The sequence below is a fragment of the Anolis carolinensis genome, chromosome 3 (genome assembly GCF_035594765.1).
Source record: "Anolis carolinensis isolate JA03-04 chromosome 3, rAnoCar3.1.pri, whole genome shotgun sequence".
Taxonomy (NCBI): Eukaryota; Metazoa; Chordata; class Lepidosauria; order Squamata; family Dactyloidae; genus Anolis; species Anolis carolinensis.
In genome coordinates this window covers 102,705,804-102,726,484 of record NC_085843.1, presented here as the reverse complement: position 1 = coordinate 102,726,484, position 20,681 = coordinate 102,705,804, and the positions used below count along the sequence as shown (strand labels likewise).

The 20,681-nt window shown below is 39.4% G+C and overlaps 1 protein-coding gene across 5 annotated transcripts in view; it reads left to right on the top strand.

Annotated features, from left to right (window-relative positions):
- The window catches only part of shroom2 (shroom family member 2), a 154,169-nt gene that overhangs the window by 109,485 nt on the left and 24,003 nt on the right, over window positions 1–20,681 (top strand). For all 5 annotated transcript variants that reach the window (XM_062977246.1, XM_062977247.1, XM_062977248.1 and 2 more), the window contains 3 exons: window positions 5,769–5,900; window positions 7,410–10,062; window positions 14,518–14,615. In XM_062977246.1, the coding sequence (XP_062833316.1) occupies window positions 5,769–5,900; window positions 7,410–10,062; window positions 14,518–14,615 (2,883 nt within the window). The remainder of the gene's footprint in view (window positions 1–5,768; window positions 5,901–7,409; window positions 10,063–14,517; window positions 14,616–20,681) is intronic.

Genomic DNA, 20,681 nt, shown 5'->3' with positions numbered 1-20,681 from the left:
AGCAAGGGTTTCATTATCTCCTCATCTATTTGCCAGTGCATGCAAAATTGCTCAATTACCGTATATACTCGAGTATAAGCCAACCTGAATATAAGCAGAGGCACCTAATTTTACCACAAAAACTGGGAAAACTTATTGACTCGAGTATAAGCCGAGGATGGGAAATGCAGCAGCTATCGGTAAATTTCAAGAATAAAAATTAAAATAGATACCAGTAAAATTACATTAAGTGAGGCATCAGTAGGTTAAATGTTTTTGAATCTTCTATATATATAAAAGAGTGATGGAATCAGGGCACCGGACAAAACAGCAAAACTACAGGCCCCCCAACCTCGAAATTTGACAACATAACCCATCATCCACGCCTCTAGGTTGATACAACAAAAAGAAAAGAAAAATAAAGTCCTAATTAGAGGGAGAGCAATAATTGTTTTTATCCAATTGCTGCCAGTTTAGAGGGCTAATCTCTGCCCACTTCGTCTCCTAGCAACCAACTCAGCCAAGGGACAGCCAGGGTTCAGTTAGGGACAGGCAGATTTAGGCCTCACTTAGGCTTCTTCCACAGATTATCTAATTTGCACTGGATTATATGGCAGTGTAGACTCAAGGCCCTTCCACACAGCTATATAACCCATTTATAATCTTATATTATCTGCTTTGCACTGGATTATCTTGACTCCACACTACCATATAATCCACTTCAGTGTGCATTTTATACAGCTGTGAAGAAGGGGCCTCATATAATCAGGTTCTAAGCAGATAATATAAGATTATCAATATACAGCAGAGTCTCACTTATCCAGCATAAACAGGCCGGCAGGATAAGTGAATACGTTGGATAATAAGAAGGGATTCAGGAAAAGCCAATTAAACATCAAATTAGGTAATGATTATAGAAATTAAGCACCAAAACATCATATTATACAACAAATTTGACAGAAAAAGTAGTTCCATGCGCAGTAATGCTATGTAGTAATTACAGTAGAGACTCACTTATCCAACACTCGCTTATCCAACATTCTGGATTATCCAACGCATTTTTGTAGTCAGTGTTTTCAATATATCGTGATATTTTGGTGCTAAATTCAGAAATACAGTAATTACTACATAGCATTACTGCGTATTGAACTACTTTTTCTGCCAAATTTGTTGTCTAACATGATGTTTTGGTGCTTCATTTGTAAAATCATAACCTCATTTGATGTTTAATAGGCTTTTCCTTAATGCCTCCTTATTATCCAACATATTCGCTCATCCAACGTTCTGCCGGCCCGTTTATGTTGGATAAGTGAGACTCTACTGTACTGTATTTACAAATTTACCACTAAAATATCACAACGAATTTAAAACACTGACTACAAAAACATTGATTATGAAAAGGCAGACTACGTTGGATAATCCAGAACATTGGATAAGCGAATGTTGGATAAGTGAGATTCTACTTTAATAATTACTGGGATAGAATAATGCAGAACAATATAATCTCTAAAACCAGGACAGTACATAAAGACCAACAGTCTGAAAGCAGGGAAATTGGAAATTCCACAAAAAAAACACTCAGGGCCAGCTAACACCTCCCAAGAAAGGATTCTTCCAGAAAGGAAGCTGAGAAGGGAGTGAAGCACTGTGTATTACCAAAGTCATTATTATTACTATCATTATTATTATTATTATTATTATTATTATTATTATTGTGTTGTGGTCAACCGTGAAAATGAATACAATCTAGCTCCAAGTATTCAAAAACACTAAAATCAGAATATATAAAAATTAATGTGGTAGAATAAAACAGAACAATACAATCTCTAAAATCAGAACACTAAATAAAGAACAACACTCTGAAAACAGGGGAATTCCACACAGGAAACAATCAGGGCCAGCTAACACCTCCCAACAAAGTATTCCCATCATCAAAGTCTCGCAAATCCTCTATTTTCTCAGGGCCACAGACAGTAGAAGCTCATAAAATATCACAAAGAACACCACTCTGAAAACAAGGGAATTCCAGACAGGAAACAATCAGGGCCAGCTAATACCTCCCAACAAAAAATTCACTCAGGGAGGAAACAGCCAGGTTTTAAAGCTGCAAGGCCATTACATCCTAATCATTTTTCCTAATTGCAGCATTCATACTTGCCTCCAACAGACAAAAAAATCAGAAATATTGTATATTCACAACCTTTAGGAAATAATATCCCCTGATGGCACAGCGTGTTAAAGCACTGACCTGCTGAACTTCTGGACCGAAAGGTTTGAATTAGGGGCGTGGAGAGAGCCCGCACTGTTAGCCCCAGCTTCTGCCAACCCAGAAGTTCAAAAACATACAAATGTGAGTGCATCAATAGGTACTGCTCCGGTGGGAAGGGAACGCCGCTCCATGCAGTCATCCCACATGACCTTGGAAGAGTCTACGGACAACGCCGGCTCTTCGGCTTAGAAATGGAGATTAGCACCAACCCCCAGAGTCAGGGGAAAACGTTTACCCTTTACCTTAACTACTACCAATTCCTCAATACTTTATTTTCCATACCACCATACTTCGCCACAGCAACGTGTGGCCGGGCACAGCTAGTATTTATATAAAACTGTAATTTTTAAATAAGACTATCCACCTCTGATTAAATCATTAACTTTCTTCAATGTACCAGTAAATTTGTTTATGTATCCTTTCCTATAATAATAAATAGGGTAAAATAATAAATGTAATAGTAACAATAATGATAGAGTAAAATAGTAAATGTAATAATAATAATAAATAGAGAAAAATAATAAATATATTAATAATAATAAAGAGTAAAATACTATATGCAATAATAATAATAGAGAAAAATAATAAATGTAATAATAATGAGTAAAATAATGAATACAATTATAACAATAATAGAGAAAAATAATAACTGTAAAAATAGAGTAAAATAATAAATATAATAATCATAGAGAAAAATAATAATTATAATAATAATAAAGAGTAAAGTACGATACGCAACAATAATAATAGAGAAAAATAATAAATGTAATAATAATGAGTAAAATAATGAATACACTTATAACAATAATATATGTAATAATAATAAATAGAGTAAAATAATAAATATATTAATAATAATAAAGAGTAAAATACTATATGCAATAATAGTAATAGAGAAAAATAATAAATGTAATAATAATAACAATAGAGTAAAATAATACATGTAATAATAATAAATAGATTAAAATAATAATGTAATAATAATAGAGAAAATTAATAAATATATTATTAATAATAAAAAGTAAAATACAATACGCAACAATAATAGAAAAATAATAAATATAATAATAATAATAGAGTAAAATTATAAATGCAATAATAATGAGTAATATAATGAATACAATTATAATAATAAAAAATTATTATTATTATTATTATTATTATTATTATTATTATTATTATTGATACAAAATCCAGCATATCTATCTTGTTTGCTGTGTTATACTATGTTGTTGCGTCAATAATAAATATAATAATAATAATAATAATAATAATAAATGTAGCAACAATAATAAATGTAATAATACTAATAAATGTAACAACAACAAAAACAATAATAATCCAATAATCACCATAGATTATTTTAACTACAGTATACATTTTGGGGAAAGTGCTGTATGTATTTAAATAAGAAAAAATGGGAAAGACCGACTTGGGAAGGCGGTGGGAAAGAAGGACTGGAAATGAGAAAAACTTGGAATGGGAAGGGGTGTTTGAAAAAGAAGGAAAATTAGGTGGGAAGAAGGTAGCTGGAAAAGTTGGGCAGATTGGAGATGGAAGGGGGAAAGATTGAGGTGGGAAAGGGGCTGGGAAAGGCAGGGATGGAAAGTGGAGAGAGGGGGGATGGGGAATAGGGATAGCAAAGACTGGGATAGGAAGGGGGAAACTAGAAAAAGGAAAGACCGGGGTGGGAAAGGGGTGCTGTGAAAGTGGGGGGGGGGGACTGAGGTGGGAAGGGAGGAAGGGGAAAGCTTGGGAAGGGAAATTGCAGGTGGGGGGTCTTTCCTTTAACTCTTTGGAAGGGGCTGCTTGGGAGAGCAACCTGCCTGCTCTCCTTCCTTCTCCTCCTCCTCCTCCTCCCTGATCCCTTCTCTTCCTCTCCTGGAAAGGAGGGGGGGAATTAGAAGTGCAGAGGTGGCTGGTTGATCACAGAAGGGAACGTCTCCTCTGGACTTCCATTCCCCTCTCTGCTTTCCAGATCTCCCTTCTGGGGGGCAGGAGGGGGAGGAAGAGAAGGCGACCCCAGGCAGCTGGTGGATCGCGGGAGGGGAAAGGAGGCACGGAGGAGATGCCCCCTCCTGCGATCCACCAGCTGCCTGGCCAGCCCTGTTTCTCCTCTTCTTCCTTCTCTACCTTCACAATGGCCATCTGAAGGGGAAAAAGAGAAGAAGGGGTTGCTGCCGCGGTTTCTCCTCTTCTTCCTTCTCTTCCTCCTTGCTGGCCAGCTGAAGAGGGAGGAGGAAGTAGGGGAGAACTGGTTGCTGCCGCGGTTTCTCCTCTTCTTCCTCCTCTTGCTTCTCAATGGCCAGCTGGAGGAAGAGGAGGCAGAAAAGGAGAAACAGGGGCAGCGGCCCCTGTGCCACCTCTGCTGTTTCTCCTCTTTTTCCTCCTTTTCCTCCTCCATGGCCAGCTGGAGAAGGAGGAGGGTTGGCAGGAACAGTGGCCTTCGCGGCATAGGAGACTCGCCTGGGGGCCCCTGTGCAGCCTCCGCCGCTCGTCCTCCTCTTCCTCCATGCTCAGCTGGCTTCGGTGCCTCACCTCCAGGCTCCGTTGCCAGCTTGACCTGAATATAAGCCGAGGGTGGATTTTTCAGCCCCCCAAAAGGGCTGAAAACCTTGGCTTATATTTGAGTATATACGGTACCCTGAATTCTGTTACTGTTCTGGAAAAACAACCCAAAATCTGGAGCTATATTTTCTCATTTTCTCCCACACCATTGTCAACAAAGTTTGACTAAGCATTTTATAATATAGTACAGGGGTCCTCAAGCTTTTTAAGCATGGTCACTCAAACTATAGTTTGGGAAAAAAAAGAATGAATTCCTATGCAGACTGCACAGTGCACATATCTTATCTGTAATGAAAAACAAATGGAAGAACAAGACAGTATTTTATAATGAAGAACCATTATAACCAACATAAACTTACCAGGATTTCAATGAGAAGTGTGGGCCTGCTGATGAGATTGTCAAGTTAATTCGGATAGTTGTTGTCGTGTGCCTCTAAGTCGTTTTAGACTTAGGATGACCCTAAGACTCAAGTTTAGAATGTGGCCCGGGTAAATGGCCTTGGAGGGCCACTTCCGGCACGCAGGCCTTAGTTTGGGGACCCCTGGTCTACTAATTGTGGATGTCAGTCTTCTGTCAAAACTAGTATTGCAGCATACATGTAAAGTATGGGCTGAATAATAATTGCTAGTTTCTCCTTATATTTCCATTCATGTTTACAAAGTTGAATCATTTAAGACAATACAAATATTTTCAATAAGTAGTTATACATTTGAATCTTCTGCCTTGTTTTTTAAAGCACTTCAGGCTTTCTTTGCTATAATTGATTCACTGTCTGCTTTCTGAATGCCTTTTTAAAACAAAACAAAGCAAAACAAAAAGACAGGCACTGTTCAGTAATGTCTTACTGCATTTGTTAATCAGCTCTGAAGTTGGTGGTTTATCTCACTGTACTGTATAGCGTGATTTAAAATATGTTTAATGAAGGCACACATTTTACCTTTCTTGTTGCAGAAAGAACGATTTAGGCTGCCGCCCTCACTCCTGGCATGCAACCAAATTCACAGAGACTCAGCCTGAGGCAGCCACGTCAAGGCCTCCCACGACCAATGTCTGTGCTTCATGGCACTCTCGGTATCATGCAAGGTGAGTTCCTGTTAAACTTTAGCTCCAACGATAAGAATAAATAAAATGTATGTCTCACTTTGTTATTATCTTTAACCTGTCGGCAATAAATGGTTTTATTTTCAGGTTGATACTTTAGTGTGAATTGATGGCTTAATGACAGTTGTCAGGATATGTACTTTGAATTGTTTTCAATTATGCTGATCTAGAACTACAGCAAGGAGCAATATCTGCATATTATGGTGGCCTGATTGCTCTAGGCATTTCTTCAGGCATGAATACTAAAGAGGCTTAGGCCCATTTCATAATTAAGTCTACATTTGTACCAAATCCAACTCCTTTGCTAACAAGATAGAAAAACTGAATCTGATGTTCTAAGACAGGTCCTTATCATTAACATACATTCTCTTCCTGTATATATTTAAAATAACTATTACACAATTACCTTTTCTAATTGCATCTGTTCTTATGTGTAGTAATTTACAGAAATGGGTGGGGAACATTACTGTCTCTTCCAGCATTGAACATTCCTCAGTAATTATTACTTGTGTGAAAACTTGGAAGGTAAAGAAAAAGTTCCACCTTGGCTGAAGAAGTAACATACTTTCTCTGTCACATAGACATAACATGATCTGCGTACAAGCTCTCACAAACCATTTCTTTAGCAAGCTGGTCTTTTGGATGTCCCTTTGTTTTTGCTGTGTGCAGAAATATGTCTGAAGTATGCAAACTTTCAGTCTGCAAAATACTTGGAGCAATGCTTACTACTTAGGTATTATGAATGTATGTTGACCTTAAGATGAGAACCTGTTAGCGGGTTTCTTGGCAAGGTTTGTTCACAGAGTGTTTGCCTTCCTCCAAATCTGTGAGAGCGTGACTTGTCCAAAGCCATTCCGTGGATTTCCTTGGTTGAGTGGGATTTGAACTCTGCTCTCTCAAACTCCTAATTCAGCACTCAAACCACTACATTATGCTCCCTCTGTCTCATGGATACTGTGGGATATTATTGTGAAATACACACACATACATACAGAACTAAATGACTTTTAGAACTGTGCTACTGAACATTTAAAATAAAGTCTTGTTTCAATCTTTTATCACTTATCCCCTTTGGATTTGTTGTTGTTGTTGGCAAAATGTTTTCAACATTATCTCACCTCCCCCTCAGGAAATTTTCTGCTTATTTTCAGATTTTTCAATCCTTGTATTTTATATTGTCCTTTTCATGTAATCATTAAAGTGCATTATGTGAACTCAGTGGGACTCTTTCTACATTGGAAAAATGTTTTCAGTTTTTTTTAATTGTGAAGTGTTTATCTGGCCACCTCTGGTTTGGGAACTTTGGAGGGGATATTTTGGTGAGTTGCTACTACCATCCCAAAATCCCTGGAGTAGAAAAAATCACCTCTGATTGCCCAACCCATTGTAAATTGTATTTTGATATTTTTTTATTGTTGAAAGTTGTAAAATTAGATTTCAGGAGTTCATACGTGTCTCACCACTGATAAAGTCCTCTTTCTTCTCCAACAGTTCCTCTTCCCATGACCTCTCAAGCTCATGGGATCAGTCAAATCTACACCGTACCTCTGACCAATTCAGTTCTGCTGGAAGCATGGATAGCTGGGACCACGCACCCCAAACATACCAGTATGAGCAGATCTCGTCTGCAAAGTCCAACAGCAGCATTGACCACCTAGGGAATGCTAGCAAAAGGGATTCTGCATATAGTTCTTTTTCTGCCAGCTCTAGTACTCCAGACCATACCCTGTCCAATGTAGATGCTGCCTCAACCGAGAATGTGGTGTATAAAGTGGGTCAATGGGATCCCTCCAAACAGGGGAGTATCAAGCCTGCCTTATTCCTTAGTGACAGTGGAAGATTAGATGAGAAGCCAAGCTGTTTGCCACTTCCATTACAATATGAAAACAACAGGAGCCCCCGGCTAGAAGAGAACACTGATTCAACATGTTCTGGGTCTGGAAGATCAAACTTTATACCAGTTTGGTATGTACCAGAGAAGAAAAAGTCTCCTTCTCCTCCGCCTCCCCCACCTCCTCTCCGTAGTGATAGCTTTGCTGCCACCAAAGGTCATGAGAGAGCTCATACTCCTCTTTATGCAGAGAGTATTCAGAGCACCCAGCACTTTGAAGTCCTGCACAGACCTCAGGCCAGAAACAACTGGGACGCTGACACTGCAGAGCAACAAAAGTTAGGTGTTAAGGCCATTGAGAAGGCCTCAGATGCGAGGCAGGGTGGTAATCCAGCCTATAGATCTGATTTCGGTCCGGTTTACAGTTTGTTGCCTTCCGATGATAGGATCAACAATAATATGGGAAATGTCCACAGGCTACATTCGTCTCTGTCCAGTACTGACATTCGTTTTGCACAGTCTGCTTATGGACAACCTCGCCATCACCATCAACGGCAATATAGTGATGAAAGCACTTTCTTTTACAATGCAAAAGTTTCTGCATCGCCTAAAGAGCAGCGACATCTCTCCACTTATACTGGTATCCCAGAAAAGCCTACTGACAAATACAGTTGCCAGCCACACCAAACCAGGATGTTTGATAGTAATGCCACTGTTCCTTCTGACTTGAATTCTGAGGAGAAAGTGGATAATACTGGGTTAAATCACTATTATTGTGTGACAGTGAAACAGCCTCTTCCAGAAAGAAACTCCAGGCCACAGCAGCAGAAAGATGAGTGCTGGAATCCTGGAATAGGTAACAACATCTATGGACAACATGAAAACCCTGTTGTAGCTAGAATGAGCCAAAGTCCCAAATGCTATCTACCTCAGCAAGCTGATGAATCTTCTCCAGGTGTATCTGAAAAGAGAGTTCATTACATAGTGAATAAAGGAGAAGATAGAGCTCTTGTCATAGAAGATTCCAGAAAGATAAGTTACCCTGAAAAAGCAGTGCAGAGTAGAAGCTTTGAGGAGAATCACAGGAGATACCATGACCAAGAATACGGGCAGGAGTGTGTCCCAGTATCTGACTGTAAGGCTGCCTCGAATGATTTCAAATGGAGTCAAGAAGAGAGCTTCAAAATTTCTCCTCAGAAGACCCCAATGTTGCACTCTTTAGCTCAGGAAGGGAAAAACCAGACTGACGTTGCCATTGAAGCGGGAAGTAATAAGCAGCCTGGATTTGATGCTCACCTAAACAAAACCGTTCGAAGGAGTGATCGTTTTGCAACTACATTGAGAAATGAGATCCAAATGAAAAGAGCAAAGATGCAGAAAAGCAGAAGCACTGCTGCCTTAGCAGGGTCAACTGAGACAGAAGAGTATGTTGAGAACTGGAAGCCTGATTCTGCAGAAAAGATAAACTGCTCATCAGAAAATTCTTTCACTAACATGTACAAGGATAATCTGAAAGAAGCCCAGGCCAGAGTTTTGAAAGCCACCTCTTTCCAGCGCCGAGACTTGGAAGCCAGTTCTGCAGATTACCTTCCAGACCGGAAGACCAATAACTGCAACTCTTCCCCATTGGCTTTTGTTTCTGAGGATGAGTCAGGCTTCCTTGAAGCTAGAAAGTCTTTTAAACATAATTCACCTGGTAGTAATGTTCACCATGTTCCTCGCATTGGAGCTAGAAAGAGGTTCACAGCAGAACAAAAACTGAAATCTTATTCTGAGCCTGAGAAGATAAATGAACTAGGTGTGTCAGTAGATGACTACCATTCACGCCGTCGCCCAACTACTTCAGAGGAAGCCTTGGGTTCTTTTGCAGACAAGTGGAAGTTCTTTGAAGAAACTAGTAAGCCTGCCTACCAGAAGTCTTCCCAGAGACACACACCATATGGCCGTCCAGAAATACAGCCTCCAAATCCATATAGAAATTCTCAAGAAAGTGAGGCTGAGGGTTCCTGGCATGAGAGGAGAATGCGATCAGCTTCTTTTGGTGTTGAGAACATGCTTGGTGTGTATGATAAATCCAGAGAAAACGTCCATTATAATAGCCACCAAGAAAAATCTGGACAGCCTCAGAGATTAGAAACTTTTGCAGAATATCAGGCATCTTGGAAAGAGCAGAGAAAGCCTTTAGAAACTCGCAGTTCTGGGAGATACCATTCAGCTGACAATATACTTGATGCTGGCCATGAGCAGCTTGAGAAATCTCAGTATACACATGAACGGTCAAGATCATCTCCTTCTACTGATTTCTACAAAAAGGTAAGTGACAATTTTACATTGTTTTCAGCATGTTTAAAAATAAAGAGTACTGCATAGAGGGAAGAAGCGAGACCTCTAAACCAGAGTTTCTTAAACTGTGCTCTTCCAGATGTTTTAGACTTGGCTCCCATAATTCCTAACAGCTGATAGGCTGGCTGGGATTTCTGGGTGCTGAAGTCCAAAACACCTGTAGAAGCACAGATTGAAAGACACTGCTCTAAACTATAGTGCCATGTTGTAATCTTCCTTTGAAATTTATCAGTGGGAGAATGCTACCATTTCTGATACTAACATTGCACATTCATTCCTCTTTCAAGGTAGAAATCAGGAGTGTATTGTTAGCACATTAAAGTATATATCATGTGAATGGGAAGAAAATTAACCCTTAATGTTGTGGATCTGTCGAAGTTATGCTAGGATAGATACCAGAGATAAAATTGACACTTACTTTTGCTTTGCTATAGGAACTGATTTATCATTATGACTTTGTTATATTGTACATGTTGTTACTGGTTAGCGGCTGATTTTTATTTTCCACCCCATATGGGAGATAGGATTTCCTTCTACCTGAGCATGTGCACACACCAAGTTCTTGGATAGGCCAGGCCAGATCTGGAGGGCGGGGAGGCGGGATTGTGGTGGTCTATCGTGATTCCATTCCGCTGATCAGAAGCCCTGGTCCACCTTCTGCTGGGTTTGAGTGTGTCCATCTGAAAGTGGGAAACCAGGACAGCTTGGGGATTCTGCATGTGTACCGTCCACCCCACAACACGGTAGTCTCCCTGCCTGAGTTGGCAGGGGTGGTCTCAGATCTGCAATTGGAGTGTCAGGACCCAGGCTGCAGAGCACCAATAACCTTACACAGAGGCCAGTCTCTATCTAATATCTTTATTAAAGAAATATATAAAATCAATAAAAACAAGTGAAGAATATAGTTCAGAAGCAGACCTTTCAGATAAGGCCAAATATAGTCCAGAAATGTAATGTCTAATAAATGATATTAGAGTTCAAAGTTTTAATCCACTTGACCGAAACACACACTTTGCCAAGCAATAGTGTGGGGAAATAACAGAGTCTTTAAAGTCCAATGAAGCTTGACAACAAGGCTGGAAATAAACTTGATTCTCGACTAGATCTGTGACTGGAGGCAAGACGAACATGAAGCATGAAACAGAGTCCGTGGTAAATCCGTGAGACAGGGCAAGGCTTGAAGCTTGATCCGGGAAGCAAGGAACTGGGATTACGAAGTCCACACACGATCTCTCTCCTCAAGCTGATCAATTGACTCCGCAAAGTATCCCTTGCGCCAAACACCTATATTGGGTCTCGTTTTCCCGCCAACAGAACTCTTTCCCTAGAGAACGAGAAGCGAAACCCAACTCTGTCCAGATGCATGACTCCTTAGAATTTCCCAAGGGAAGCAGACCTAATCAGCCATTTGTTTGGCAGCGATTCTCAGACTTCTGCGATTAGCCTCCCTGACTCCCCTATCTTTAGTATAATTGTCCCTCCTGGAAAACGGGGGGGAGTTCTGCCCAAGGCCTGTTTGGCTGAATTCTTGAGGGCAAACGTCAACATCCTGCAGGTGAAGAGGCTCCGGCTCTTGCTGAACCGGCAAAAATCCCATGTTTTCCTCTTCGTCTGCCACAATAGTACTAGGAACAGGACTACAAGGCCCATGAGTCATCACATGGAGTCCCAACTGCTAATTGTCCAGTTAGATTTCAATGCCCATGCCGAGACTACCCTGTCTGGGGCAGCTCAGGACTTCATGGCTGCCATGACAACCATGGGGCTGTCCCAATTGATATCTAGTTCCACCCATGTAGCTGGGCACATTTAGACCTAGTGTGTAATGTGCATGGTGGAAACATTGGTATTAAGGAACTAAAAATTGTTTTGTTGTCATGGACATCATCTGATCAGCTTTAGACTAATCATAGCTTCCAACCTCTTAAGGGATGGAGGACCCATTAAGATGGTCTGCCCCAGGGGACTTATGGATCTGGATGGATTCCTGACATCCCTTGGGGATTTTTCTGTCATGGTGGCAGACGATTCTGTTGATGCTTTGGTCAACTTCTACAACCTGGAAGTGGCTAAAGTGGTAGACACGATCCTCTGAACACCCAATCTCATTCCGCAGTTACAGGTCAGCTCCTTGGTTCACTGAGGAGCTGGTGGTGATGAAGCGGAAGAGGCATGGACTAGAGTGCCATTGACAGAAGACTTGAGATGCATCTGTCCGAGCATGGGCTAGAGCCTCACTTAAGGCCTACTCTGCAGCATGAGGGCAGCCAGAAAGGCTTTCTTGACTGCCCGCATTGCATCTGCAACTAACAGATCTGCAGAGTAGTTTCAGGTGGTCAGGGAGCTCCTCCATCTTTCTGAGCATCGCAATCTGGTTTCAAACCTGGTCATGGTACAGAGACAGCTTTGGTCATCTTGGTGGATGACCTCCACAAAGAACTAGACAGGTGGAGTGTGTCCCTGTTAGTACTCCTGGAAATCTCAACAGCTTTTGATGCCATTGCCCATGGTATCCTTCTGGGGTGGCTCTCTAGAATGGATCTTGGGGGCACTGCTTTGCAGTGGCTCTACTCCTTCCTGCAGGGTCACTCCCAGTTGGTGAAGCTGGGAGAAACCTGTTCAGACCCCTGGCCTTGACCTGTGCGGTCCCGCAAGGTTCCATTCTATCTCTCATGCTTTTCAACATATACATGAAACTGCTGGGCGCGGTCATCTGGTGTTTTGGAGTTCGGTGCCATCTCTATGCAGATGACACTCAACTCTACAACTCCTTTCCATCAAATTCCTTGGGAGCCTCCCGGATCCTAGACCAGTGCCTGGCCACTGTGATGGACCGGATGAGGGCTAACAGGCTGAAGCTTAATCCAGATAAGACAGAGATCCTCCTGGTCAGTTGTGGAACCTATAGGTATAGGGTGGCTACCTGTTCTCGATGGGGTTACATTCTCCCTGAGGGCACAGGTCTGCAGTCTGAGGGTCCTCCTGAACACTGATGCTTGATGCTCAGGTGTCGCCGGTGCCTGGGAGGGCCTTTGTACAGTTAAAACTTACTCACCAGCTGCGATTGTACCTTGAGAAGCCTGACTTGGCCATGGTGGTCCATGCTTTGGTTACATCTAGATTCTATTACTGCAATGCACTTTCTGTGGGGCTGCCTTTGAAGATGGCCCGGAAACTACAGTTGGTGAAAAGATCAGCACCCAGGTTGTTAACTGGAGTTAGTTACAGAGAGCAGACGACACCTCTACTGAAGCAGTTCCACTGGCTGCCTATAAGTTTCCGATCCCAATTCAAGATTCAGGTATTACCTATAAAGCCCTAACAGATTTGGTCCTGCTTATGTTCGTGGCTGTATCACTCTCTACAAACCAGCGCAAGCTCTAAGATCTGCTGGGGAGACCTTTCTCTTGCTCCCGCCACCATCACAAGCACAGTTGGAGGAGATGAGAGAGAGGACCTTCTCGGTGGTAGCTCCCTGGCTATGGAACTCTTTTCCCAGGGAGATTAGATTAGCCCCTTCCCTGTCCACTTTTTGTAAAGACTTGAAAACTTGGCTGTTCCAACGTGCCTTTGAATAATGGCTTAGTTTGCAATCATGGCTATCCAGCCCTAGTGTAATGTTTTCTTCAGCACTTTATTCCCAGCCCTGGCCCTATTCCTTTGTATTTTTGCACAAGACTTATTGCCTTTCCTCTCATATCTGAAAATGCTAACTTTTTCCAGCACTGGTTGTGATGCTGTATTTTATGATGTCTTATTTTCCGGTTTTTAACTGTTTTAATTATTTTGTTTCACTTGTTATGTGTTTTAATGTTGTAATCTGAATTTCTTGTATATGCTGGGCTTGATCCCCATGTAAGCCACCCGGGGTCCCTTTTGGGATATGGCGGCAGGTTATAAAAATAAAGTTTTTGTTGTTGTTGTTGTTGTTGTTGTTGTTGTTATTTGAAATGTTTACAAGTAACTTTAGCTATAAAGAATTACAAATGTGTATGGTTGTTTTCTTCTGGGCTGGTCAGATGAATTACTCTATTTCTTCTGTTCTAAGACATGCTTTCCCCCCTCTTAAAACGGAGTTGTGTCTTAGAATCATGGGATATATATATATATATATGTGTGTGTGTGTGTGTGTGTGTGTGTGTGTGTGTGTGTATTCCCTTGGTGATTCTGAAATTAGTATGCATCTTAAAATCGATGACATCTTAGAATCGAACAAATACAGTAGTAACTTGAGTACAAGGATTGCAAAGCCAAAGAGGTTGCATAGATTATTATTATGCTTTAAGCCAAATCAGCATAAGGCCGGATGTGTTATGTACTGCAAGAAAATCCACAAATGAAAGGGTGTGTAATGATATATTTTTTCTGGAGACTGAAATTTGATGATTTTGTGCTTTACTATGTTATAAAACATTTTTTCCTCAGGAAGAATCAGCTGAATCAAGGAGACAAACAGAAAATTCAAAGAAGGATGAAGTATGTATGTCTCCAGTACCAAGGTCTGATGAAAGCAATTGTTTGAGGTAAACATTTTTGTATGTGTTTATGCAAACATTAGAAGCATATAATGTAGGGTTGGCTACTGAAACATTTTGCTTAACAGAAATAGAAACTATTTAAACTGTCTACTTCTGATACTCTTTAGCATATGAAATGTCTTTGCTCTCAAAGAAAAATATTCAGTATTGCATATACAATTTCTGTTTTCAGTAGAGGTGATACAGAAGTTGGTTTCTGTATAATGCAGGATAACATTTCATATTTAGAGAATTTGAAATAAATAATATGTATGTATATAATTATATAATATATATTGCATAACAGCTAATTTAAATTTTGATTTAGTTTTTGAAAAATTGTCTAGATTAATCACTGTCAACTCTGATTTATTTCACTCTTAATAGCATTTATAAATACTTAAATTCTGTGGAGGTACATGTCCTAACCCAAACCCTAACCTTATACAATATATTGCAAAGTGGTTTCTGTTATGGTTTGCTGCAGAGACTTCTTTAAATAAGCCAGAGAGTTATGTCTAGATTTGGACAAGACTCATTGAAGAAAACACTTTTGATCCCCCCCTTATGGCCACGTAAAAAAAGGAAAGCGATAGGTTAAATACATAGAAAGTCTCGAGACAATGAGACTGAGGACTGCTGACATAAATGGAGGATGCCCTGAGATTCATTCACAACGTCTTGAAGTTGTGGTCGAAGGACTGATCCACAAGGAATCAGTTGATGGTTCCTGGCAGGCTTTCAAGAAAGAAAAAAGCAGTGAAACAGTCCCTGCCAGCAAGTTTACAGTCAGAAAGAAAAGTCATAGAAGAAGAGAGGAACCAAGTATTTATTTGTAACATAGGATTACATCATTGGTAAATCTAGTCTGTTTTTTTTTCTTGTTATAAATTCATAAATTAAATAATCATCTCAGTAATTCATACATTCGACCCTCCGTATCTACCGATTCTTCATCCATAGATTCAATCATTCATGGCTTGTATTTTTTTTAAAATCCAAAGGTAATTTAAAATAAACTTTTATATAAGATACCATTTTTTCCAGCCATTGTATATAATGGATTTTGAGCACCTACAGATTTGATATTCGTAAGGGGTCCTAGAACCAAACTCCAGTAGATAACAAGGACCAATTCTATATCAAATAATGTGCAAGTCTCATAAAAAATAAACTTAATGAAGCTCAATACAGTAAAACTTCATTAAATGTTGAGGTGCAAGATACTTCAAGCCACGTTAAGTCTCATTTTCAGGATATAAATTAAGTGAGTAATTGTTAACATCAACATTTCATGTATTAAGATAGATATGAAAATGCTTTGATTTTTAAAAAATTGCTAAATAAATATACAGAACAGTTAATTTATCTATCCACTGTGACTGTAATTGAAAGGAAGATATTGTGCTTTGTAATACAAATGCTATATATAGTTTTTGCATTTGACAACTCTGACACTATGTCAGAATGAGCCAAATGTGTTTGCCAAGATACTTTGTGTTTTAATGACATAGAATCAGAATTATATAGATGGAAGAGACCACAAGTAGCACTTTCCAACCTCTGTCATGTAGGAATATACAACAAAATATGGAATGTTATGCAATTTGGAATGGCTTCTGGATTACGATTTCGGGTCTACATGCAATGTTTCAACAGTATATAATAATGTATTAATATGCCTTTGTATTTATGATTTTTAATAATTTTACTGTATATTGTGTTTTGCGTTTGTATGTTTTCATGTTTAAGTGGCACTGAATATTGCCAATTTGGGAGCCGCTCTGAGTCCCCTTTGGGGTTGAGATAGAGCAGGGTAAAAATGCAGTAAATAAATGCTCCCAACAGATTGGCATTTAGCATCTATTTAAAGATGTCCAGAGAAGAAGACTCCACCACATTCTAGGCAGCATACTCTACTATTGAACAGCTCTTGTATTTAAGTGAATTCTCTTTTCCTGTAGCTTACAACCACTGCTTTAAGTCTTTGGACCATCAGCAAGCAAACTGGCTCCCTCCTCAATACGACTTCCTTTCAAATATTTAATAGCTACCTGATTACAGTTGGTCTACTCTAGATACTATTCCTGATTTCAGGCCATTGACTATAGAAACATTAATTCAACTCACCTCATATACTTGAGTATAAACTGACCCAAATATAAACTGAGGCACAAAAAAACTGGGAAAACCTATTGACTCAACTACAAGACAAGGGTGGGAAATGCAGCATCTACTGGTAAATTTCAAAAATAAAAATAGATACCTGTAAAATTACATTAATTGCATTACTAGGTTAAATGTTTTTGAATATTTACATAAAACCGTAAGTTAAGGTAATAATAACACTGTATTAAGATAAGACAGCCCAACTCTGATTACCTATGTACTCGAGTATAAGCCCGAATATAAGCCAGCCAGGACCCTCACTCGAATATAAGCCGAGGGGGGCTTTTTCAGCCCTAAACTGCTTACATATTATTAATTAACTGATTATAGACACATTTGTTCAATTTAACAGTGAGATGTTTTTACTGCACAAAAATACTATTGGCAGTTGGTGGCTAACATTCATTTTTCAAAATCAAGCCTTAATAAATAGGTTTTTTAAATCTTTACTGGACTATGCCAAAACTCTTTAGGGTAAGAATAGATGAAATATTGTGTGTCATCTTCCACTTTCCCCTCAACTCATAGAAAGCTATGCTTGCATCATCATTGCTTTGTGCCCTTTAGCACCTCCCTCTTAAATTGGGAGACATTTTTTGCCACAAATTGACCAATAATGCTTCCTAAGCTTAGGGGTGTACTCATTTTGGACACCATTTTTGTCCTATTCAAGCCTGTAATCACAACAAAAAATGACTGGAACAGGACTTCTAATTGATTTGTGGTTTGATAAGAAATGGAAGGAAAAGGTGACAGGAACCTAAAATCTTAGCAAAATGGCTAATAGCTGCCCCAAGACGTTTGATACTATTGGCTATTTAGGAACCATGAAAACTCAATCCCTCAATTTTTAAGGTAGGAACAGTAGGTGCTCTTAGGAGGAAATCATGCAGCCAGTAGGTTGCCTTTTTGTCTCTGCACTACTCCATCGTTCTTCTTGCATCCTACTTTTATCCCTTATTATATATGTCTCTGACAGGTTGGACAATTTCTTTTTCTCCAGTGTGTGTGTGATTGAAAGTGTTTTGAAAAGAAAAAAAAAGCAGTGTACAGAGTTAAAACTTTAACAATTTTATATGTGCTGCAGTCATGAGCAAATCTTTTAATACCTAAATATGGTGATATCATTAAATCTTGAGACTGGACACTGACAATAAATATCTATTGTATAAAGATGCCTCTTCCTCAGGTGTAAAAAAGTTCTGTGTAACCATTGTTCCCCATATTACCTATTTGCTTGCGGGTTTTTTCTGTCATGCTGTAGTTTCTGGTCAAACAGGTTTTATTTGTGTACATGGTAGCCTTCATCGTTCTTTTTGGACAAAGTTCAAAACGTATGTGGGTGTAGTTTGTGTGGCAGCGTATTAGAGCTTTAAAGCAACTATTTGAAATACTTTCTATTTCTATTAAACCATGCCACTTTACAGATGTAGGCATGTAGTAAATATTTTCTGCAGCTTTGTAAAATCAGTGGAATATAATTGCGTCCGACAGTGAACAAAGGATGCTTTTCTGGAAGCGGAGAACAGTGCATTTACGGGCTTCTTTTTTGAGGGGCTAAGAAAAGACGGGGATGCTTTGAAGTCTACAACCTTTTCTCCCCGAGGTCAAGCATTTCTGGTGATGTAACATATAATACAAGCGGAGCCTTCTGTCATTGAGGTTAAAGTTAACAGTGCTTGTGCGAGCTTGTCAGTCACATGAGAAGGCAAAGACAAGCCAGCTGTTGTGAGGTATGGCTTTGCAAACCATCTGTATGACAGTCGGGCAGAAGCTGTAGCAGATTCATTGCTCTCGGTGGGATGCATTTGTGCAAGGATGCAGCTTTCCTGAATCCAAAAGAATAGCTCATGTTTGTCATACTGGTAAGTGGAGACAATTTAGTTTTGGGTTTGATCAGGTATACGTGGAATAATGTCAGTAAGATTGTTTCTGATTTCGTTTTGTTTTTACTGAATTACTCAGGGAATATTCCTTTTGTTCATCCGGAAGGCAATTCTGACCATGGTTATGTGCCTTTCAATCCTACTGAAATCAGGGGAGGTTTCCATAATTTAACCACAGCTCCTGTCTTTACATGCAAGATGTTTACCCACCCCTGCCTGTCATAAGAGCTAGAAAATATTACAGATGGTAAGGCTTTACATGCTACAAAATGCTCATTTCATTAATCTTCTGCTTCCTTGGGTTTTTTCCTTTCTTAACTAGTGCAGCAGCTGGCATACCCTTTCATTCCTATAAAATGCATCAGTCTGTGTATGCTGCTCTCAGCTGCTTTTGTTAGCCCAAGACGCTCTGGCATTGAAATGCAATGCTTTCCAAACCATTTATTTCCTGGGGTAAGGTGGGTAGTGTGTTTATCCCTCATTTCTGTAGCTGTTCAATGATGTGCGATTTCCAGCCTTACAGCTTCCTGAGCAGAATGGTCCCTATGGTGTGTGTTCAAATGGAGATTGGTATTTATTTATTCATACACACACACACACACACACACAAAGAACCTGGAGGTCTGTGGTTTAATGTATACAGAAATAGGGTCTTGGTTTTCTGGAAGCAGGTGGTAAGTAAAAGACCAAAGTATGAATGAAAAATCAATATTGAAAGGTGTGGTTGTTCTGTTAGCTGATTAAAATAGGTCAAAGGAGTGGAGGAGGGATTTACATGGATATATACTGGCTTCTTTTTCCATTCATCTTGTGGGTTTGTCAATGAAACATATAGTTATTTTCTCCTCCTGTACTATTTACTAGTGTGTTGTTATAGTACTGTGTTTTAAATTGTTGTAGACATTTTAGTATTAAATTAAGCATTGTCTGCTTTGAGATAAATTAATATATTCTGTATGTCTCTCTCAATTTTCTATTGTATGTGATCCCCCCCCCCCGCCACTCAGTGAGCCTTTTCCCAAGATATTCTTTTTTTTTCATCCCTATAGTAGCTGCCATTTATAGAATACAATTTGAGCCCTTTTTAAGCAGGTTGCCTTTTCACAACTGATTTGGAATCTGCTACAAATACATGGCACGTATAGTCATCGCTAGCTTATACATTGTATATTCCTTTAAATATAACAGGAATTATATAGGATAACCAGCAACTTAGGATTTACCATTCACATAGATACGTTACTGAATAAAACACAGCAAATAGGGCAGTTTTGATGGGAGTTGGTTTTTTATTTAAAAATGTAACCCCAGTTTCGTCTTCCTGCAAATAGTGCCCTTTAGTCATGCTTCTATTCATGTTGTTGATGTAATAGTGATTAAAGTAGGTGTGTAGATTGATAAAAGATGTTAATGAAATAGACCTAATAAACTGTCATTTCTTTATTCAAAGTGTTTCTATACCACCTCCCGACCCACAAGGACTCCAAAGGCAAGGAGTCAATAAAAGCAACTGAAATAGTATTTGGGGGTTGGGGGGAACACTTTCAAAAGAAACTTAAAATATTATTTTAAAACAGAGAAATTTCAAACATTGTAAGACATGCAGAACAGCACTCTTTGGGCCTCCCATCAAAAACTCAAAAGAGATGGAGTTGGCTTGACTTCTTTCAATAAGAAGTTCCATAGTCAGGGTGTTGCCACTGGAAAAGCGCTGTTACATGTGTATACCAATCTAACCTTAAGAGATGTTGAGATATGCAACAAGGCTTCCTCTGAGGATCCTTATTTGAGAATCTCAGATTTCAGGCAAGGTCATATATGGAAGGAAGCAAACTTTAAGATATCCTGCCCCCAAGTCATTTAGGGCTTTGTAGGTCAAAATTAAGAACTTGTATTGAGTTTGGAGACAAATTAAAAACCAGTGCATTTCTTGTAAAACCGGCATCACATTGTCTCTAAAACACATACCAAACGCCAGTCTGCCTGCTACATTTTACACTAGCTGAAGCTCCCAAAC